This window comes from Saccopteryx leptura, chromosome 2 (genome assembly GCF_036850995.1).
Source record: "Saccopteryx leptura isolate mSacLep1 chromosome 2, mSacLep1_pri_phased_curated, whole genome shotgun sequence".
Classification (NCBI taxonomy): domain Eukaryota; kingdom Metazoa; phylum Chordata; class Mammalia; order Chiroptera; family Emballonuridae; genus Saccopteryx; species Saccopteryx leptura.
Genome location: NC_089504.1, coordinates 59442602 through 59466832, shown reverse-complemented (window position 1 = coordinate 59466832; position 24231 = coordinate 59442602). Strand labels below are relative to the sequence as shown.

At 36.6% G+C, this 24231-nt stretch overlaps 1 protein-coding gene across 3 annotated transcripts in view; it reads left to right on the top strand.

Moving 5' to 3' along the window:
• LOC136394633 (zinc-regulated GTPase metalloprotein activator 1A) overlaps positions 1-24231 on the top strand; it is a 55836-nt gene that overhangs the window by 14312 nt on the left and 17293 nt on the right. For all 3 annotated transcript variants that reach the window (XM_066368041.1, XM_066368040.1, XM_066368039.1), the window contains exons 5-9: positions 1498-1557; positions 3267-3304; positions 16305-16351; positions 18882-18968; positions 21490-21534. In XM_066368041.1, coding sequence (XP_066224138.1) covers positions 1498-1557; positions 3267-3304; positions 16305-16351; positions 18882-18968; positions 21490-21534 — 277 coding nt within the window. The remainder of the gene's footprint in view (positions 1-1497; positions 1558-3266; positions 3305-16304; positions 16352-18881; positions 18969-21489; positions 21535-24231) is intronic.

The following is a 24231-nucleotide window of genomic DNA, read 5'->3' as shown; positions in this document are numbered from 1 at the left end:
ATGTTTAATAGCATCTCTGACTTCTACCCACTGCATGCCAGTAGCAGTCCTCTAGTTGAGACAACTAAAAATATCTCCAGATATTGCCGAATATTCCCTGGAGAGAAAAATCACCTAGGTTGAGAACCACTGATTAACATCATTCTCTCATTTCTGTTTCTGCTTCAAAACACCTGCATCTGAATTTGAAATAGTCCATTCTTATGTACCAAAGATACACAGATTTAGATAAACAGCTCTTAATACACTCTTACAGTTCTTAAAGAAAATGATTTATATACAATATTAGGAATTTTACTGAGTGACAAACTTAATACATTTTTATGGTTTACGGTATTATTTGGAGTAGTGACATAGTAGACTTACATTTTCCTCCTTCACTAATTAAAATCATGTTGTTAGCCAAGGAAATGAAGAAAATTCTTATTGGCAATGCAGTTGTTTCCCATTTAGGAGACTGACACTTTCCAGTTCTAACCTAAATAATTGTCATGGTAAAGTAATTTCCGTGAAAAGGACAGGCATTGATTCAGCCCCTGTTACTCACAAATCCTATTTCAGTCAAATTGGAAAACTATTAAGTTTTTGGGAAAAAATCAATAGATATCAAGAAACCATTAGATCTTGTGGCCCTCGCTATGTCTTGCATGAGTAATCACTGTAAACAGCTGACAGGTATCTCATTGTTGACACAGAGTGATGCTTGGGGGACCACATCTCGTCAGGGTAGGTGGACAGTTTTAGACATTGGAATGAGTTCAGTTATCCTTGTTTTCCCCCAGTACTCATTCTTTTAGACAGCGCTGTCACTAAGTGGACCTGTGATGCTTTGAAAAATCAAAGTCGTTCTTTGCTGTCAGTTTTCTTTTTTCTGTATTTTGGCATTCTAATCTGGGTATGTGGTTTGGCACTGAACCAGTTTCTGTCAAAACAAGTTTTAATTTGTTACTTAGAAATTATTTTTCCTCAGACCAAAATTTTATATTAGTATTAAATAAATAGTCTAAGGATTTCTTGTTTTTTTTCTTCTATAAAATTTATAGATTTTCAGTATTTTCTTAGACAAATGATTTTGGAATTATCTGTGTTTTGTTCTGCTTTCCTTTAGAGAGAGAATTTATTATTTTTGAACTGTGTGATTATTATATTCAGGAGAGAGAAAATAAAAATAAGTATTTTATGTACACAACCATATTGCCCTAATTATTTGATAATATTTGTTGGTAAATTATTATGGCATTGGTAGAAGCTTGATGTTGGATTTGTTATTTGATAAAAGCTGGTCTAATGTTTATTAAGATAAAGGAAGAGAGGAAGAAATGGGTCTAAGTAAAAGGTTCTATTAGTGTAATTCCCATAAGAAGATTGGAAACGCATATTTAATTTGCAGATGTGTTTACTTGCTAATTTTGCTGGGGCAAAATAAAACATGGATAAAATTGTGTGTCTCAGTTTGAAGAAATGTTTTTATTTGATGAATATTATATATATTTTCAGGTGCTGTAGCTTCTATGTTTTGGGTTGATGCTGAATTAGGGGTTGATATTTATCTTGATGGTAAGTTAGAAATATTTTTTTTTTTGTTTTCAAGTAAAATACTATTGTTATGGTTAAGATGATATTTGTTCATTCATGTTTTAATTTTAATTCCTTCCTTGTTACTTTTTTAAACTATGTTTAGTTTGATGATGAAGTAAATCTTTTCCATACAGATTCTTTTTTTTTTTTAGTAAGCAAGAGACAGGCAAGGCAGGGAGAGAGATGAGAAGCATCATCAACTCATAGTTGAGGCACTTTAGTTGTTCATTCATTGCTTTCTCATATGTGCTGTGACCAAGGGGCTCCAGCTGAACCAGTGACACCTGGCTTTAGCCAGTGACCTTGGGCTTCAGGCCAGTGACCTTTGGGCTCAAGCCAGCAACAATGGGGTCATGTTTATGATCCCACATTCAAGCTGGTGAGCCTGCTCTCAAGCTGACGACCTTGGGGTTTCAAACCTAGGTCCTCAGCATCACAGTTCGATGCTCTGTCCACTGTGCCACCTCTTGGTCAGGCTGTTCATACAGATTCTAAAGCTCCACATAATGATAGAACTGGATGTCAAATCTTAATCTCAACTCTCAACTTAGTGCTCCCACTAAAGTTTTCCTTTTAAAATACTAAGTAGATGTCCTATATTCTCTGTTGTTATTTTTAAGTCCTGTGGTGTCATCTTTCCCTTCTCTTGTATCTTACCCTTGCCCCACAGCTCTTCACCTTTTTTAAAACCAGGTCTGTCATAGACTAAGGGGTGAAATAATTTAAGAATCATTGAAGCTGGGCCCTGTTGTTTGGCTCTAATGTACATGGCATGTAGCTGGTTGAATTCTTTAGGTACCTTCACATTCATTCTGTTACCCTTTGAAAAAAATATTTAGTGTATAAATTCAGACTGTCAGCTGATTTATCATTTGGAGATTTATGTATTATGTAAAATACTTAACATACATATTATATATAACATTTATGTGAGTTACATTTGGTGAGAGATTGTAGGAAAAAGATATCCTAAGACATTTCAGGTTTGTTAAACAATAATTTAAATGTTAAGAAAAGTTGCAATTTTTAATTTTTTTTAGCGAGAGAGAGAGAGGGACAGGCAGACAGACAGAAAGGGAGAGAGATGAGCAGCATCAACTCATAGTTGAGTTACCTTAGCTGTTCATTGGTTGCTTTCTTATATTTGCCTTGACCAGGGGGCTCCAGCGGAGTCAGTGACTCCTTGTTCAAGCCAGCAACTTTGGGCTTCAGGCCATTGATCATGGGGCCATGTCTATGATCCCACACTCAAGCCCGTGCTCAAGCTGGTGAACCTGAGTCCTCAGTGCCCCAGGTCAATGCTCTATCCACTGCGCCACAAACCTAGTCAGGCATCTAGATTTTGATTATGTGATAATAAACTAGAAATAACCTGTTTTGTGTAATTTATCACATTTCACTTTATATTATGAAATTTAAATGGTCTCAATTTGGATTATAAGCTTAAAGCTTAAAAGCTTCTTTATTTAATATTAGAAATTTAATTTATATCCTCTCTAGTATCTTATAATAGTGCTACAGACTCAATACATATTTGAAAATGTGTCTACTTATTAATGGAATTAAATTAAATTGCAGCCTTGGCAAGAGAAAACAATAATTTATAAGTAACATTTGTGAGCTGAAATAGATTAGTTTTAATTTTTATTCTCAAGTTAAAGGTGATTAAAAGATTTATATCTTTTTAGGTATCATAACTGTGGTGGATTCAAAATATGGATTAAAAGTAAGTTGAAAGATTGCTATGAATTGCTAATCATTTATTAAGAGCTGAGTATATGGGATTAATATATTATTTTCTCTATACAGTGGTAATTTGAGATATGAATTTAGTTCGTTTTGTAACCGAGCTCGTAAGTCAGTCAACTTGTATATCAAACTGCCAATACTAGACCCGTGCGCCAATGCGCCAACTAGCTTTCCGAATCACAACTCGTATCTCAGAATTTCACTCGGATCTTGAACAAAATACGGACCATGTTGCAGCTCGTATCTTAAAAATTCATATGTTGGTCCATTCGTATCTCAAGGCACCACTGTACAGTAGTACCTTGAGATACGAGTTTATTTCGTTCTGTAACCGAGCTCGTAAATCAGTCAACTCGTATATCAAATTTCTCCCATTTAAAATAACTGAAATAGATTTAATCCATTCCAGCCCTGTGAAACATCCCCAAACCATCCTAAATTATGAAAAAAGACATGTTTTTAATTAAGAAACATACATGTATACTTTACCAATGCATAACAAAATATATGGAATAAAAGAAAAAAGTGTTATTTAGTACTGTATTCTTACCTTGGAGACAGACGACTGCGGCTAACGTAGGAGGGAGGGAGGAAGGGATGCAGGACACGCAAACTAAAACTGCACTTTCTTTACTTAAAATGAAACCACAAAAACTTAATTGTAAAAAAATGCACTTTCTTAACTTTAAACTTAACCTAAGCTTAACATTACATATTTTTCATTTAATCATCACTTGTTTTTGCCTTTTTGGTACTTTCACTTGCAGGACTTTTGAGTAAAAATCTATGCAAAGAGGTTTGCTTTTGCCTGCCTTTTAAAATGTTACGAAAATGTGACAAACAAGTGTCATTAAAAAGTGCTGAAGCATGACCAGTTGAAACTTTTTCTGGGTGTTTCTTTTCAATGAAACTTGAAAGCTTCCCCCACATTGCCAGCACCTCTTTAATTTCACTTGTAGAAATCACTTCCTCCAATTCTACCTCCTCCTCACTACTAATCTCTTGCAGAAGCTCCGTATGTTGCATCATCTGCAGCTCTTTCAACTTCCCAGTTGTGAGTTCCTCCTCATGTTCCTCAATGAGCTTGTTTACATCACCCTCATCTACCTCCAGACCCATCGACTTTCTAAGGGACACAATCTCCTCCAATGCTTCTACCTTGGTCTGGTCTCTGGTTCAAATCCTTCCAAGTCCCTGTCTGCAACAACATCAGGCCATAACTTTTTCCATGCCGAGTTCAAGATTCTTCTTGTAACCTCTTGCCGTGCCAAGTCAATAATGTGTAAACATATCACGATGTTGTAGTGATCTTTCCAAAACTCTTACAGGGTTAGATTTGTATTCTCAGTCACCTCAAAGCAGCGGCGGAACAAGTGCTTTGTGTAAAGCTTTTTAAAGTCGGAAATGACCTGCTGATCCATAGGTTATAAGATTGAAGTTGTGTTGGGTAAGAGGTAGAGGGCTTTCACGAATTTGAACTCATCGAGAATGTCACCTTCAAGACCAGGTGGGTGGGCTGGAGCATTTTCAAGGATTAGTAATGCTTTCATTGGGAGTTTATTTTCTTGAAGATATTTCTTCACTGCAGGACCAAAGATGAGATTTACCCATTCAATAAAAAACTGCCGCGTTACCCATGCCCTAGCATTGGTGCACCACATAACCTGCAATTTTTCTTTAAGAATCTTGTGAGTTTTAAAGGCTCAAGGATTTTCAGAATGATACACTAGCAGTGGCTTTACTTTACAGTCACCGCTAGCATTTGCACATAATGCAAGGGTCAGATGGTCCTTCATGGGTTTACGGCCTGACAGCTTCTTCTCTGCGTGTTGAAAGTCCTCCGGGGCATTTTTTTCCAAAACAATACTGTTTCATCACAGTTGAACACTTGGGGGATGTAGCCTTCCTTTGCAATAAGCGCAGCAAAACGTGCATTGTACTCCTCAGCTGCCTTAACATCAGCACTCGCAGCTTCACCATGCCTCACCACTGAGTGGATGCCAGATCTCTTCTTGAAATTTTCAAATCAGCTGTGACTTGCCTTAAACGTATCTTCTGCTGCCTCTTTTGAAGTTGAAGGTTCTTCTTCAAGTTGCCGTAAATAACGCTGGGAAACAAAATTTTTGTTGCATCCACAAAAACACTTGTTCTTACCTAATTTGAGTGTGCTGATCTCTAATCTGACATTAGATTTTCTCTGTAAGCTACAGTTTTTTTTAAAATTCAAGATTTTAGGTTTTCATCTATTGTAAAATTTTTAACATTTTAGTTTAACATAATGAAGTAGAATGTCTGCTTGGGCATCATCTTTGTGAAAATATGTATATAATAATTTATATAATGCAGTAAATACACTAAAAGATATGATTGCATCAGAATTTGTCTACAATTTCAAAATAGAACATATTAAAACACTTATTTTAATCATAAAATTTGCGCAAAACTTACTTAAATTCTATTAAGGCAAAAATTTGCGTTTGTAGGTCTTGTGTTTGTGTACTTGTTGAAGACAATCTCCTTTGATGCTCCAGCAATAGTCTGCTCATCACTAACAGCTCTAAGATTTTTGGGAAACTTATCAAGGTGACTGTTCCGGAAGTGAATCTTAACACTCATGTTACATCCAATGTCGCAGAAAGCCAACAGCAACCTTTGAACCAGAAGTTCATAGTTTTCTGCTTTTTTGTTGTCAAGGAAGTTTTCTGTAACTGCCACAAAAGACTGCCATGCTGCTTTCTCCTCCTTATTCATCTTCCTGGCAAATTATTTGTCACATATGAGGCTTCAAATTTGAGGTCCATCGAATATACCTGCTTTTTTTTTTTTTTAATAATTTTATTTTTTTAATGGGGCGACATCAATAAATCAGGATACATATATTCAATTATGTTGCATACCCATCACCCAAAGTCAGATTGTCCTCTGTCACCTTCTATCTAGTTTTCTTTGTGCCCCTCCCCCTCCCCCTTTCCCTCTCCCTTTCCCCCCTCCCCCCGTAACCACCACACTCTTATCAATGTCTCTTAGTCTCACTTTTATGTCCCACCTACGTATGGAATAATGCAGTTCCTGTTTTTTTTCTGATTTACTTATTTTACTTCGTATAATGTTATCAAGATCCCACCATTTTGTTGTAAATGATCCGATGTCATCATTTCTTATGGCTGAGTAGTATTCCATAGTGTATATGTGCCACATCTTCTTTATCCAGTCATCTATTGATGGGCTTTTTGGTTGTTTCCATGTCCTGGCCACTGTGAACAATGCTGCAATGATCATGGGGCTGTCTGTATGTGTCTTTACGTATCAATGTTTCTGAGTTTTTGGGGTATATACCCAGTAGAGGGATTGCTGAGTCATAAGGTAGTTCTATTTTCAGTTTTTTGAGGAACCACCATACTTTATTCCATAATGGTTGTACTACTTTACATTCCCACCAACAGTGTATGAGGGTTCCTTTTTCTCCACAGCCTCTCCAACATTTGCTATTACCTGTCTTGTTGATAATAGCTAATCTAACAGGTGTGAGGTGGTATCTCATTGCCGTTTTGATTTGCATTTCTCTAATAACTAAAGAAGATGAGCATCTTTTCATATATCTGTTGGCCATTTGTATTTCTTCCTGGGAGAAGTGTCTGTTCATGTCCTCTTCCCATTTTTTTATTGGATTGTTTGTTTGTTTGTTGTTGAGTTTTATGAGTTCTTTGTATATTTTGGATATTAGGCCCTTATCTGAGCTGCTGTTTAAAAATATCATTTCCCATTTAGTTAGATGTCTGTTTATTTTGTTATCAGTTTCTCTTGCTGGGCAAAAACTTCTTAGTCTGATGTAGTCCCATTCATTAATTTTTGCCTTCACTTCTCTTACCTTTGGAGTCAAATTCATAAAATGCTCTTTAAAAGCAAGGTCCATGAGTTTAGAACCTATGTCTTCTTCTATGTACTTAATTGTTTCAGGTCTTATGTTTAGATCTTTGATCCATTTTGAGTTAATTTTAGTACAGGGGGACAAACTGTAGTCCAGTTTCATTCTTTTGCATGTGGCTTTCCAGTTTTCCCAGCACCATTTATTGAAGAGGCTTTCTTTTCTCCATTGTGTGTTGTTGGCCCCTTTATCAAAAATTATTTGACTATATATATGTGGTTTTATTTCTGGGTTTTCTATTCTGTTCCATTGGTCTGAGTATCTATTTTTCTGCCAATACCATGCTGTTTTGATTGTTGTGGCCCTATAATATAGTTTGAAGTCAGGTATTGTAATGCCCCCAGCTTCATTCTTTTTCTTTAGGATTGCTTTGGCTATTCAGGGTTTTTTATAGTTCCATATAAATCTGATGTTTTTTTGCTCCATTTCTTTAAAAAATGTCATTGGAATTTTGATGGGAATTGCATTAAATTTGTATATTGCTTTGGGAATACACCTGCTTTTATCATCTTGAAAGACAAGGCAGGAAAAGCAGAAATAATATGTTGAAAGCACTCACTTTCTCTATTCAAAGCCTAAACAAACTGCTTTATTAAGCCAAGTTTGATGTGAACTGGGGGAAAAATGATCCTGTCTCAATTAACTACAGGTTCATTCACAATATTTTGCATTCCTACTTCCAGAGCTTCATGTTTCAGCCACTCTTTCTGTGTCCAGTGTTTCTCCCGAGCTCGGCTGCCCCACAAACACAGAAAGCAAGGATACTTAGTGAAACCTTTCTGTTGTCCTAGCAGGAAATTTACTATTTTAAGATCCACACAAATGATCCAGTTATGCTCCTCATACTTCAGAAAGTCGAGGACAATTTTTATGTCATTATAATCTTCTTGCAGATGAGTTGAATAACCAATTGGAACCGCTGCATAAACATTACTGTTGTGTAGGAGCACACATTTCAGACCTTGTTTAGAGCTGTCAAGAAATAGCCGCCATTCTGTTGGACTGTAAGTGTTAACACCTAGCTGGCTGAGAAGACTACTGATATCATGACTGTAAACAAAGTGTTTGTCTTTGGAAAAAAAGTCTACAAAAATTTGTTCATGCTTCCTGAAATGGGGTACATTAGCTGACCGGTGAAGTACATTCTTTTCTTGAAGCCTGGAGACTAGTAACTCAGCTGCTCTCTTGGATAGGCCCAAATCTCTTACTACATCATTTAATTCGGGTTGGCTAAACTGCTGAGGGGTTAATGACTGCTTGGCATCAGAAGAAGACCCTTCAGATTCTACAACCATTTCCTCATGCATCTTATCAAAATTCACTTGATCACCATGTTCATTTTCTTCATCTTTAGAAGAAATAAAACCATTGAAAATTGGAATCGGGAGTGTCTCAGAGTGTGGGATAGGTTGTATTGCTGAAGGAATATTAGGATATGCAATCATAAGCTGTTTTTTCTTGTCGATGCCCTTTGTATGGATCAGACAGAAATAACAGTCACTGCTGTGGTCCTTATGTTCACACCAAACCATGGGAATACCAAAAGGCATTCCTTTGTATTTTTCTTTTGTCCAGTCACGAAGCATTTCCTCACAATTATGACACAGTATGATGATCCCAATTCTTGTCTTGATCGCTAAGGGGAACTTGAAAATAGGCAATATATGCACGTGTCACAAATGATGAAATATTGCACCTTTGACATTGAAGTGTGTAACAGCCACAGATACAACAGAAGGTGTCAGGACTATTCTTCCATTTATGCCTACTTGAAGAAGCCATGATTCAATCTTAAAATAAGAGGGTGTTTTTATCAGATAATAATTTTTTACATTTAAAAACAACTACAATTTTGTAAAAGTGATGTCTGTAAAACATTAATTGCCTTGTGGTTATGTTCAATCCCAGAATCATTGCCTTTTAACTCTAATTTAAAACCAATGCATGCCATTAGCTGTAATAAAAAGAAATTAAAATTGCTAAAAACTAGGGCATGCACCAAAAAACGATTTCAGATTTGGAATCAGCAATGCAGATATATATATAGAAACAGTTCTAAATCCTCATGCAACAGAAAATGAAAAAAAATTGTTCCCCAGTGATACGTGCCTTTTCACATATTACCGTCTCTGTCACTGTATATCCTGCCAGCTCTTTCTCTTTCACCCACACCAGCAGAAGTTTCTCCATTTCTTCATGGATACAGTATATGTCCTTAATTGGGACAGAATTTTAGGTCCTTTTGCTGGATTTGCACTTTTGATGGCATCCTTTTGTTGGTACAACAAAAGGATGGTACAAATTGTAGATGTGTTGCGGCCATACAGCCTTGCCAGTTCAATCACTCGTACACCATGCTCATGTTTTTCTATTATTTCTTGCTTTACTTCTATTGACATCATTCCCTTCTTCTCAACACTGTACTTTGCACTCACTTTCTTTGGTCCCATGATAGCACACAAAAAAAGTTAGTAAAAAAAATGCAAAAATGATGCAAGAACAAGTACAGCGCATGAGATTCAACTTGATTCTGCGGCTAACACGTGTGAAAGAATGAGATGCTGGTGTTGTGCCGCCAATACTGGACCCGTGCGCCAATGCGCCAACTAAAGGCAGCTTTCCAAATCACAACTCATATCTTGGAATTTCGCTTGGATCTCGAACAAAAATACGGATTGCATCGCAGCTCATATCTTAAAAAAAAAAAAATCGTATGTTGGTTTGCTCGTATCTCAAGGTACCACTGTATTTGTGTCTGAAGTTTTCCTTACAAAAACTTTTTTAAAGAAAGTAGTCTGAACAATAGTTGAAATTTCCTTGTTTTTAAATTATTTTGTGTTTTAGAATTAAATATTTTCTGTTACCCTTGATGTAATAAAAGTTGGAAGTATAATATTTTGTAATAAGGACACTACAGGATAAAGTTTGGGTGTGTAAAACTTCTCAGTAGGATTTAACCCCAATGTTCATAAGTTTTCCTGATTGATAGAGGAAACTAAACTTGGTAAAACATGTGCAAGCTTATTTTTATTTTTAAACTGCTATCAGACAGCCTCACTAGGCAGTGATGTAGAGAACCCAGGTTCTAAACCCCAAGTTTGCTGACTTGAGTGTGGACTCATCCTGCTTGAGCATGGGCTCATCAGCTTGAGTGCGGGGTCACTGGCTTGAGCGAGGATCATAGACATGATCCCATGGTAGCTGGCTTGAGCCCAAAGGTTGCTGGCTTGAAGCCCAAGGTCGCTGGCTTGAGCCCAAAGTTCCTGGCTTGAGCAAGGGGTCACTGGCTCAGCTGGAGCCCCCCAGTCAAGGCACATATGAGAAAGCAATCAATAAACAACTAAGATACTGCAGTGAAGAACTGATGCTTCTCTCTCTCCCTTACTGTCTGTCTGTCTCTATCTGTCCTTCTCTCTGTCACACACAAAACTACAACAAAAGACAAAAAACTGCTATCAGACACAAGCTGGAGGTAACTGAGCTTTAAAAAAATAGTGCTTTGCCTGACGTGTGGTGGTGCAGTGGATAGAGCATTGACGTGGAACTCCCAAGGTTGCTGGTTTGAAGCCCTGGGCTTCCCGGTCAGGGCACATATGGGAGTTGATACTTCCTGCCCCTCCTCCCCCTTCATTGTCTTTCTCTCTCTCCTCTCTAAAATGAATACATAATAAAGAAAAGAATTTAAAGAAATACTGCTTTACCTTATTTTGAAGAAATCAGGATTTATACATAGGTTTAGTGAGAAGTAACTTTGCATTAAAAGGCATCCTGCTCTGGATATTTTTGGAACTACCACAGTCCTCTGTTGTGTTTAAATGGACTTCAATTTTTAAAATGCACTTAGTAGGATTTTTAAAGCATGTTGTTACATACAGGAAAATAGTGTTTCTCAACTTTCCAAGTGAAATATTACTAAAGGCAGAAGAGAATGACATTATCTTCCATTTCACAGTTCCAACCTGGGGATATGGATAGTGCCCAAAGTAATCATTTCTTAGAAGTTTAAATTTAATGTTTAAAAATTTATGTCCATTTTGTATTCTATCCTACAATTTGTCTAAATTTGTTAATTTGAAAAATTTGTTTTTCTTCCAAACCTTTTTAAAAATGGTATTCTAGAAATTTATGGTTTCTAGATGGTTACCAATAAATACCCTTTCCCTGGCCCTTCAGTTTCCTCAGGGAGAGAGCACCCTAATTTGAGAATTTGGGAGATAAATTCCTTTTTTAGATTTTTAAGTCCAAATTTATTAATAATATTCTTAAGAATGGATAAGAGACAGAGGTAGGGTCACAGGGACCAGAGGGACAGCAGTCAGAGGGAAGGGGGATGAGCAGATAGGATCAGAGAAGGTAAAGGGATTAGTGAAATTATATGTACATAATACAGAGATATAGATAATAAGACAGCAAATCCTAGAGGGAAGGGAGAGGGAGTTAGGGAGAGTGGGGCAGAGGGGGTATAAAAAGGGACACAGGCCTGACCAGGCGGTGGCGCAGTGGATAGAGTGTCGGACTGGGATGCTGAGGACTCAGGTTCGAGACCCCGAGGTTGCCAGTTTGGGCGCGGGTTCATCTGGCTTGAGCAAAAGCTCACCAGCTTGGACCCAAGGTTGCTGGCTCGAGCAAGGGGTTACTCGGTCTGCTAAAGGCTCCACGGTCAAGGCACATATGAGAAAGCAATCAGTGAACAACTAAGGTGTCACAATGAAAAATCTAATGATTGATGCTTCTCATCTCTCTCCATTCCTGTCTGTCTGTCCCTATCTATGCCTCTCTCTGACTGTCTCTGTCTATAAAAAAAAATAAAAAATTAAATTCTAAAAAAAATAAAGGGGACATGGGTGGGGAGTGAGAGAGTTATATTCAGTGGGACACTTGAATACATGTAAACACAATAAATTAAAATTAATAAAAATTTAAAAATATATATTCTTAAGAATCAAAGAAAAATCCCAAATATTACGATTTTACTTAGAAAAATTTTCAGTTCTAAAATCATAACATTTTTAGTAAAATGTTGACAAAATAAGCAAAACAGAATCAAACTATTCTGAATGATTGTTATAGGCATGTTTGAATTCATCTATCTAAATTTATTATCAAATTTGGGGTACCTATGTGATAGATAGCATATAGCATATTTTGTTTTATTTTTTTTTATAGACATAAAATGCCATACCTAAAGTCAAAGTCTTTATGTACTTATGATTGTAGAACTAATTTTATGTGTGTGTGTAGGTATGGAGAGAAGTTAAGTAGAATCTATTATCAGTGTGATAGAGGCCAAAAAATCAAAGCAGCATTTTGAATAATGCAAAAAGGGTAAACGTTTAACCTCCTGCCACCTTGATGAAACCTCTTAAATTATTAAATCAATATACCTACATAAAACTGACATACTGTCAGGATAATGGAAACTTTAGGTTTTCTTAGTCAGATGCCAGATAAATAACTTTCCTTTATATAAAGAATTTGCCAACTTGTCCAATTCCTTGGGTTGCACAGCTTGACCTCAGTAGCTGCTTGTGATTCAGAGAATTCTGAGGCAGTACAAGTAATGACACTTGGATAATGGGCAGCAATTTAAGGGTGTCATGCTTCACAGAGCCAGCCCATCACAAGTAAAGCTGAGAAATGGTACCTTGTGGCCAGCCAGCCAAATTGAAACTGAAGTTGTAATTGATATCATGGGCTATCACTCTAATGGGATTGTCACCCATTGATCTGAAATATTCATTTTTTAATCATGGGCAAAGAATTGGACAACTTCAAATGACAGCTCTCTATTCTCGAGACTTGACACCCAGGCTACTGACATTGTTCTTTTCAGTTCTACAAAAGTGACAGCATTTAATGCAATAGATTCAATGAATGAAGTTACAGAGAAAAGGTCAAGTTAGAGGTTTCTTTTTGCTTCTTCTGTCATATTATACAAGCTGTTGAAACAATTCAGTCAGAAAACAGTTTGGCTTGGAAAAGACCAGAAAAATAAATCAACTGACATTATGCAATAATCTTTTTTTAAAGGCTAAAATGATGTTAGATTTATAACTGATGAATTGGAAAACAATACCTGCGACTACCTTTTTTTTTTTTTAATATCATCTGACATCTTAGACACTAGACCTATTTCCACTTTAATCGACAACAGTGGGGTTTCCCCCCCTTTTTTTGATGTAGCTTGTTTATATTTCTGCAGAAAAGGACACCCTGTAGCCTTTACTGAAGTTGTTTCTACAATGGTGTTATTTAAAAGGGTTCCTTTCTTATGGTATATTAAGTTAGAATGTTGAACCTTAATCTTTTGGATATGTTGGATTAATTATAAAAATGATTAATAAAAATAATATTTTTGGTTTTTTGATATATAAGCAAAAGCCACAGTCTCTAAGCAGAGGCGAGGACTTTTGGGAGGAGGTATATATAGAAATATTTTAGAAAAAATCTTGCAAAAATTTTTCCTTCCTTGCCTGTACAGGTAAGGAATGATACTAATATTTTATTAGTTTCATTTAGGTATGGAAAGTCAACACCACTTTCTAATTTTTTTGCCATATAATTTTTACACTGTACTAGTTCACAGCTAAGAGCCCCATATTCATATGTAAGTAAATCTTCTGAAAGATCAACAGTACCATGTTTTAATTTTTTTTTAATTTATTTTTGTGGCAGAGACAGAGTCAGAGAGAGGGACAGGGGACAGATACGGACAGACAGACAGGAAGGGAGAGATGAGAAACATCAATTCTTCGTTGCAGCTCCTTAGTTGTTCATTGATTGCCTTCTCATATGTGCCTTGACTGGGGAGGGGGGCTACAGCAGACCAAGTAACCCCTTGCTCGAGCCAGTGACCTTGGGCTCAAGCTGGTGAGTCTTGCTCAAACCAGATGAGCTTGTGCTCAAGCTGGTGACCTCAGGGTCTTGAACCTGGTTCCTCCACATTCCAATCCGAAGCTCTATCCACTACGCCACTGCCTGGTCAGGCTAAAAAAATTTTCAAAAGAACTTCAGTATTACAGAATCATTCAGGAATAGATTTCTTGCTAAAAATACATCTTTGCTAAATAGATATACTGCTGAATAGAAAGGGATTTGTTGCTTGATGTTATAAAGAATTTTTAAAATAACAATAGTCATGTATATATGTTAACAAATAGGGGGTGTTAATTAGAATTCATTTAATTCTAATTAAATTCAGGCTCAAATATTTGTTGAGCCTGAGTAGGAGGTACTCTTTCAAGGGTGGCAACAACCTTATTCTCTGAGTCTAGAGGACACAGTAATAGGATTTCTTATAGCTTCAGGCCATGAATAATTAGCAAAAAAAGTAAACTTAGTCATTTGGCAGGTAACAGTTTTTGCTGAAAATAGTTTCCAGGTTCTGTGACTTCCATACTTTGAATGGGTCTGCAGTTAAATTTATAGGATTATACCTAAAGTGGAAATCAGTACATTATTACTATAGTTTTAGTTTAGTCTTGTTTTCCCCAAAATAGAATTTGGATACTTTTAGAAGAAAAAATTTTCTCTATAGACTTAACCAATACAACTAAATAAAATTATTTACCAATTTGCTCTTATGTTTCAAACTATCCACAAACCTTAATGATCTACCTCCCCACGAACTGTGAAACTGATTTGGTGAAATAATTTTTTTAGTAAATATATGTGCTGCTGAAGCAATAATTTTGAATATAACTTTTAGGTAACTTTATATATATGCTCTTATGTGATTATTGACATTTGTATAACACTGTATTTAAACTGATTTTATAAGACAAAAAGCTTTCACAAAGATTTTTAAATTAGGTTCATTTTACTTCTGTTGTGCACATTTTCAGTTTTTGAAAAGTAAGTAGCCTTGTATAAGGTGTCCTGTGTTGGTTATGGTGTTAGACTTAATTTCTTCTTTTATAAAATGAGGAGAATATAGCCTTTTCCCGTTATTGTTATGAAGGCTCAATGAGATCATATGTGTAAAAGGATTTAATAATTATGAAGCTGGAGTCAAATATAAAGAATATCAATCTAACTGCCTCTAACCTCAGTAGGTGGCTTTTTACTGTGACAAGACATCTATTGAGAATATCGGTAATGAAGGTAAAACATTTTCCAAAGGAACCTTAGGACATTGATAATGTTAGGGATATAAATAGGATTATAGAAAAATAATAACTGCCTCCAGAGAAATGAGAACTACTTCAGGGGCCTCTAAGTCAATGTCAGAATTTTTTTGAAGCTAGCTTGACTGTGGGAGGTCAGCAAAATAAGCAGTTGCATGGAGAGGCCAACCACTCAAGGGTTTCTAAATTATAAACTGCTAGAATTGGGGCTGTGCCCTTCTCTTAGCATGTTTGTTGCCAGGGTATATGAAGGCCCAGTACTGGGTTAATATAATGTACTATTCTGGGGTGGGGAGTGGGGCTGTTCGGTTATTAGTGTTCTGTCAACTGGATTCTTCTGCTTGAATTTATGTATATCTATTTTACAGTGAACATATATATTCATAGTGATGAAGAAGGTATTTGCTAAAGATCCTAATAAATCTTCTGAAGTATAGACTTTTAAGGGAAGTATATTAGGCTATAACAGATCCTATTACTATGTCCTCCAGAGTGGGGTAGGAATAGAGGGACATATATTAGATTTTAAGAAAGTACAATTTCATTAGTGATCTTTCTAAATAAGTAATAATGAATATTTAGAGTAAGAATAGTTTTGTAAAAAGGAAAATGCCTAAAATATGAACTATAATGTTCTGTGTTTCTTTTGGCTTTATTTAAATATGGACGATTTTCCTTTTAAGAACAATAAGATGTCAGGAGAAACGATTTAAGCCTCCCTATCTCCCCCCCCCCCAAAAAAAAAACCCCTACAGGTTAACTGTAGGAAAAAATTAACAAATGTAGAACTAATTTGTGTATTCAGTTGTAGAACTTGTAGAAGTCTTTATCAGAGGCAAGAAAGGAGTGTCTCAAGTAAAATCCTTTGTATTAACATTAGATTTGTTATACCACAGTAACTTTTTTCAAACTTTGTTTTTATTTAGCATTTAACAGAAGAAAAACCTGATGGCCTTATCAATGAAGCTTCTAGGTATTTATCTTTAAAGTATATATTGATTACTGGCTAATTGGAAAGAGAAAATTATTAATATGAAAACCGAAACAAAGAAATATAAAAACATAAATTAAAGAATTTATTATCTTTTTTCCTATAGTTGAATTATTGCTAACTATTTATAATTGTATGATAACTAAAATTTTATTTAAAACTATTTTTTATTATAACATAAAGTGAATGCTGGGCACAGGAATTCTTTGTGAGGAGCTTGGGAAATATAAACATTTAAAAATATTTTCTTGTTTTTATACAATTTCCTTCGGATTGAAGATGATTATAAAGAAGTTGGTTCACTACTTTCTTTTTTTTTTTTTTTTGTATTTTTCTGAAGCTGGAAACGGGGAGAGACAGTCAGACAGACTCCCGCATGCGCCCGACCGGGATCCACCCGGCACGCCCACCAGGGGCGGATGCTCTGCCCACCAGGGGGCGATGCTCTGCCCCTCCGGGGTGTCGCTCTGTCCGGACCATAGCCACTCTAGCGCCTGGGGCAGAGGCCAAGGAGCCATCCCCAGCGCCCGGGCCATCTTTGCTCCAATGGAGCCTCGGCTGCGGGAGGGGAAGAGAGAGACAGAGAGGAAGGAGAGGGGGAGGGGTGGAGAAGCAAATGGGCACTTCTCCTGTGTGCCCTGGCCGGGAATCGAACCTGGGTCCCCCACACGCCAGGCCGACGCTCTACCGCTGAGCCAACCGGCCAGGGCCACTACTTTCTTTAAGAATAATTCATGCCTGACCAGGCGGTGGCACAGTAGATAGAGCGGCAGACTGGGATGCGGAGGATCCAGGTTCGAGAGCCCCGAGGTTGCCAGCTTGAGCGCTGGGCTCATCTGGTTTGAGCAAAGCTCACCAGCTTGGACCCAAGGTCGCTGACTCGAGCAAGGGGTTACTCAATCTGCTGTAGCCCCACGATCAAGGCACATATGAGAAAGAAATCAATGAACAACTAAGGTGTCGCAATGAAAAACTAATGATTGATGCTTCTCATCTCTCTCCGTTCCTGTCTGTCCCTCTCTCTATCCCTCTCTCTGACTCTCTTTGTCTCTGTAAAAAAAAAAAAGAAAAAAAAGAGTAATTCATTTGATTCAGATGTTCACTATTATTCAGAACAACAGAGGAAAAAAAGGAATATAGATTTAATATGGCATTTAGTATGTTTCTTTTTGTTTGTTTAAATAACCTTTATGCTCCTGATTGGTTTGTCTTTAGACTTATAAATATTTAAACTAGTTTGCCTACCCTAAGCAAATTCTCGTTAATGGGAAAAGAGTTTTTAGGTAAAGGACAGTCACTAAATATGCTGCTTGGGTTTAAGAGGGTGGTCCCTTGAGATTTGCTATGGATGCTCTAGACATAAATAATGAAGACTGCAAGGAAGCAGTTGATTCCCTGTTGTTTCCGAGTGTGGAACTCTGTTGTTTTGTAATCCTGCCCAAGCGCTGTATTTGGTATATAGTCATGATTCAAATTGGACTGATCTTAAATGTTTTTGTAACTTTTTTCCTTATTAAAATGTTTATTATAGAAGATGTAAATAAGCCAAATAGAAAATAGCAAAATTAAAAGCCAAAATAAAATTAAACATAAAAGACTTCCAATTTAAAGATTGCAATTGTTTATACTTTGTGATGTATATATTGTCTTTATTCATGTAAAATTTACTTTAAAAAATGGGATTGTGATGTGCGTATTATTGACACCTGCTCTTTTAATGAATTAAAGTTCATTTATTTTTGAGAGTTTGTGTTAATTTATCAGCTACACCTTTAGGTAGCATAACAGTAGGATTAGGAACAGTCTAGTGATTGAAATTTCCTGAAGATTTGAGGAAAATTTAAAGACTCCTCAGCTTTACTATTTCGGTTAATAGAAAATATAACTTCCATTTATAGTGAGCTATTTTCTTATTCGGCCCTCTGTCAACTGGATTCTTTTACTTGAACTTATGTGTATCTATTTTACAGAGAAAATATATATTCCTGGTGATGAAGTAGATATTTGTTAGAGATTCTGATAAATCTTCTGAAGTGTAGTTTTTTAAAAAAACTATTTAATGTAGTTTTATTGTTAAACTTATTCACTGTATTTCTTTGAAAATTATGGTAACTTTTTACATGGAATATTTTAATAACTAGACTATCCTTGGTTTTACCATATGAGATATCAGAATTTTATGCGCTTCTTTACAGAGAAAATCATTAGTTGATAATCATCCTAATTGTAAATCATCCTGATTGTAAACTTTTTGAGGCTTGTTTTGGTAGTCTAGAGTAGTAAGTGAAAGCACTTAGTAAATATTTTTAATGAATAATGTGAAATCTGAATTTGTATAGTGGTAAATATATTTTATCTTTAATATTTTGAAGAATAAGTTTAGGAGTAAATTAAATAACCATGTAGAGTACTACATAGATTTTAACTGATAATTGATCTGAAGGAAATGTTTCTATTTATTTTTAATTTCTTAACTTTTTTTTTTTACCTCTGTTCTTGTTTGCTAATATAGGCAAGTTGCTTTGGCAGATATCGTCCTCCTCAATAAAACAGACCTGGTTTCAGAAGAGGATTTAAACAAATTAAGAACAACTATTAGGTACAAAATTATAAGTGTTAAGTGTCTACAAATTCCAAGTGTACTATACAGAATATTTTTACCTTGTACCATTAGAGAATCACATATATTATTATTGCCTCATTGACTGTTATGTAAATAGTAATATATGAAATTATTCTGCATTACTTACAGAATATGGTTCAAAGTTTGTAGACTGATATTTAGGGTCTTCTGACTTCATCCTCCTTTTCCTGTATTTTCTTTGGCTTTTTCCTTATACCAAGTTCTTTTATTGTAGGCAGGATGGTTATTTACTTGCTATCTCATAGATGTGTCTTGTGAAATCCTTTTATTATTTGTATTATGTTCTCACTCTCACTCTGCAGGTCCTGGAATTCCTTTATCTTCTCTGTTTTTCTTTTTTCTTTTTTCCAGCAATTTTATTCATTCTCTAGAACCCATCCCCTCTCCACCTTTTTCTCCTTCTCTCCCCTGTGAAGTCTTCCCTGACTCATGTGGTCTCACTTTTACCTGAACCCTAATTGACTTTGTCTTCTTTAACTGTCAACTAACCATACTTGTTTTCTAGCTTGTTTTAATGTCTGCAGTGTCCATGGCTAAGGCTAGTCAGTATAGGATAATATGCATGATACTCAGATATGTGTTAAATCCAACAGTAATTTGGACTTTTCAAATGAGGTTAGAGTTCAAGGACTTTGAATTATTTTATCAGATACACACTAATAAATGTCACCTATAAAGAGACATAGACAGCTTTTATTATCAGTCATCTTTAGTGGGCATGGTCTGCTCACGTCCGATTTTGAATCTGTCAGTGCTGGTTCATGTACTGTAATGTTATAAAGTGAATGCATGAAGGTAAGACTCACTAGGACATTGCCTGCAATGATAATGTTTATAGAAGAAAAAAATTCATGTTTTTCTACATTTTTGGTCTTACTTTAATAGTAATATCCTCTCAGACTTTACTATAAAAAACTAATAATGTCTCCCTGTGAAGGGCAAGTAGTATTGGCATAGTATTTAAGGTTATGGAATTTGGAATCTGCTTGGGTTTTAATCCTTGGTCTGTTTTTCACTGTATTCTTTTTAAGTCTTCTCTGTAAAGCAGAAGTAATACCTACTTCATAAGTTTGGTTTGAGAATAACATGAGATAATGTTAGTAAACTTTGCGCATGCCCAGCACGTAGTAAGTGAGCTATTAGCTCTTTATCATTATTAAATTGTAGATTTTTTTCCTTAGCTTATATGATGACTTCAAGTTAACAGTGAGTAAAAAAATGAAAGAAATAGAATGATGGTTGACAGTTTTGAAAAGTCTAGAAAGATGAACCAGTGAATGAAGATTACTTCTTTTACCTCTTTGGCCCTGGTTTCTTAAATTTTTGTTTCACAAAAATCCTTTGCATCATTGTGTTTGCTAGAAAAACAACAACCACCACAATCTATATAACAAACAGTTTTGGACCCGGGATTATTATTCCTGGGCTTTTCCATTTCCATATTGACTAAGCTGGATCTCCAGTACCAGCCGGATGGACTGTGAGCCAGCTTGTTGCAGCCTGAACTGTACAGCTTTACCAGAAAAGAATTTGGACAGAGCACACTGATAAATTACAGACCCTTTTGGCTTTTTACCCTCCATTGTGCATCAGATTTACAATTGACTTGGGATTAGATTTGGGGAATCGAAAGGAGATAAACATATTTGAGAGGAAATAGGCATTATATTGTAGAGTATATTCAAAAGAGAAGATAAGAATCTTGTTAGATAGTGGAGAGACTTGCCTCGGAATCATTGAATACTGGAAGCTTTATGCACGAGAACAACCTTTAACAAATAGCAAATACCATCAGCAAGTAATCCAAAAGGCAATGGAATTGATGATGTAAAGATACCGGATCAGGTATACAGTACGTTGAAAAGGATTTAACAAGTATTTTTGGTGCCATTCAAGGGGAACCATGTTTTATTAATATCAGAAGGGGGAGGGCTGGAAAGTGGGTAAATATCCTACTCAGGGAACTGAAGACGTCGTTCTATAAAAGAACCTGGATGTGTGACTTAGTGTTACTGTGAGTATTGAGGACAGGCTGGGGCTAAGCCAGCTAGTTTTTATTTCTGGCATATGTATTGTCATTTCCACAACGTGTGCTTGGGGAATATTGGATAGCAATAACATTTTTCCTTATTTATAGTTATGAGAACATCAGAATGCCTGGCTACTTATGAATCAAATTTTCTAAAGTGAAAGGTCTTTTTATAAATAAATCACACAGTGGTCCCTAGGCTGTGACTTGTGTAGTAGATTTTTGCACATCATATTTTAATGCCTCAGTGGAATATACCTGACTTATTAGAAGGAAAAGAACAAATTCTAAAATATGCAAGTTTTGTTTTTCTATGTTTTGTTTTTTTTCTAGTTCCAGATATATTTCTATATGCTTACTTCATATTTTATAAATACTGTGCCTTGTGTGCTTTATTAAAAATGTAACTTTTTAACTTTTTCTTCCTCATTCTTTAATTTATTTCAGATCAATAAATGGACTAGGAAAATTTTTAGAAACACAAAGATCAAGGTACTTCTTAAAAAATCTATTACAGATATTAACAATAAGTAATTTTAGTTAATAATAAATATTAAGTGATTGATAAATATGTTTGATTCTGATGTAAGAAAAATATATGTGCTTAAAAAATAGGGCCCAGAAATGTTGTTTTGTTTGCATGTTCTTTATACATTAATTTGTCATATTTAATGTATTTGCTTCTTGTAAATAAGACTGCAGAGCCATGGTAACACTTGTGTCTGGGCTTTTGCTTAATGAAGAGGAAGGACTTTCAGCCATTTATGGAATTAGCTAGTTATAGAAATCTGAAAAAAGTATATTGTTAGGAATCTTATTTCAATTTGAGGTATCTAAATAGCTTTTTAATATTTTTAAAACCTTAATGTTTCATGGTTGCAAAAATAATCTGTCTTGTAAAAATACATGGAACCTTTAAGTTCCTGATACAGTCTTTCTTTTTTAATTTTCATTTCCTGTAGGTTCTTTTCTCTTTTCATTGTGTTTATACAGATGTACATTACCATATAAAATTGTTTGTTCCTAAAACATCTGTAAGATGGGTTTCTGTAGATTGGACCCTGTTTTTCCATTGAATGCTATCATGATTTCAGGAAATTTCTGCACGGGATATTTCTCTAAGTTTTCTTTTTTAGAAGAATGGTTCAGCAGCTGATAGACGCAGCAACATGCAGCTAGCAGCTCTGAGACTCATAGCTTGCAGTCCAGTGCCACTCGGTTTTTAATTCAGAGATTCTTTTCTTGAAAGTGCAGCAGAGGCCCTGGCCGGTTGGCTCAGTGGTAGAGCGTCGGCCTGGCGTGCAGAAGTCCCGGGTTCGATTCCCGGCCAGGGCACAGAGAAGAAGCGCCCATCTGCTTCTCTACTCCTCCCCCTCTCCTTCCTCTCTGTCTCTTTCTTCCCCTCCTGCAGCCAAAGGCTCCATTGGAGCAAAGATGGCCCGGGCGCTGGGGATGGCTCCTTGGCCTCTACCCCAGGCACTAGAGTGGCTCTGGTTGCGGCAGAGCGACGCCCCAGAGGGCAGAGCATCACCCCCTGGTGGGCAGAGCATCGCCCCCTGGTGGGCGTGCCGGGTGGATCCCGGTTGGGTGCATGCGGGAGTCTGTCTGACTGTCTCTCCCTGTTTCTAGCTTCAGAAAAATACAAAAAAAAAAAAAAAAGTGCAGTAGAGACCTTAGTTGAGAGGCTCATCTGCTATGGCAGGGATTAGAGCTGCTGACAGACTACTATAAGTCTTAGCAGTAACAGCAGCAGCTGCTTACATATATGTCAACAGCTGGGGAATTATTTTGGTATGCATTCTCAGGAGCCACTCATCTGCTGGCAGGGGTAGAAGAATGCCCTGAGTGTAATTTCTTTATAAGCATGTACCACATGTGCTCCCTGCATTTCAAATCGCAGTGTAGAAACTCTCTGATATACTACCTTATACCATGAGCCATTCTTCAGTATCTGTCTTCTATTCCTATTGCATTTTACCATTTCCTTTCTCCTTAATTTTTCTCATCTTTGTAAAATGACAGATAACCATATAATGCTTACATAAGATTTTTTTTCCCAAGTGATAGGAGGGATGATAGACAGACTCCTCATGTGCCCAGACTGGGATCCACCTGGCAACCCCTGTCTGGGGCCGATGCTCTGCCTATCTGGGGCCATGCTTGCAACCGAGCTATTTTTAGCATCTGAGATGTGGGCTCCACAGAGCCATCCTCAGCACCTGGGGCCAATGCACTCGAACCAATCAAGCCATGGCTGTAGGAGGAGGAGAGAGAGAGTGAGGGAGAGAGAGAAGGGGGGGTGGAGAAGCAGATGATTATTTCTCCTGTGTGCCCTAACCAGGAATCTAACCCAGGACGTCCACAGGCTGGGCTAATGCTATACCACTGAGCGAACTGTCCAGGACCTTAAATAAGTTTTAAATATCATATCAATAAAGAGCTGTGGCTCTGCTGTAATGGCATTTATTTTGTTCATATTTACAAACATCTTAAATCAGTATTTTAAAGGTTCATGGATTTATGTTGCTTAATTTTCCTTTTTGTTGGTTTTTCTTAAGGATCTTCATGTCCTGCATAAAGGTTTCATCTTAAATAGTTTATTATGTATGATTTTGATATTTATATGGCATTTCTTTTTAATTAAGTGAAAGGCAGGGAAACAGAGACAGACTCCTCCTGCATGTGCCCTGACTGTGATCCACCCTGCAATCCCCCTATCAGTGATACTCTGTGCATCTGGGGCTACTGCTCTGTTGCTGGGAAACCAAGCTATTTTAGTGCCTGAGATGAAGCCATGGAGCCATCCTTAGCACTTGGGGCCAACTTGCTCAAACCACTTGAGCCATGGCTATGGGAGGAAAAGAGAGAGAGAAGGGGGAGGGGAGGAGAAGCAGATGGATGCCTATCTGCTTCTCCTGTGTGCCCTGACTGGGAATTGAAATCAAGACATCCACATGCCGGGCCAATGCTCTACCACACCACTGAGCCAACCAGTCAGAACTATATGACATTTCTAACATTTGTTCTATTACATTATAGAACAGCAAATGTGCAGTGATTAAATTTTGTTACTTCAAATGGGTGAATGAACTAGTGAATAAAATCTCTTTTCTTCTGTTTTTTCAGTGTCTGGCGTTTGCCAGTACATCTAAGAATTGTGAGACTTTCTGAAATAGTACTTCTTGTGTT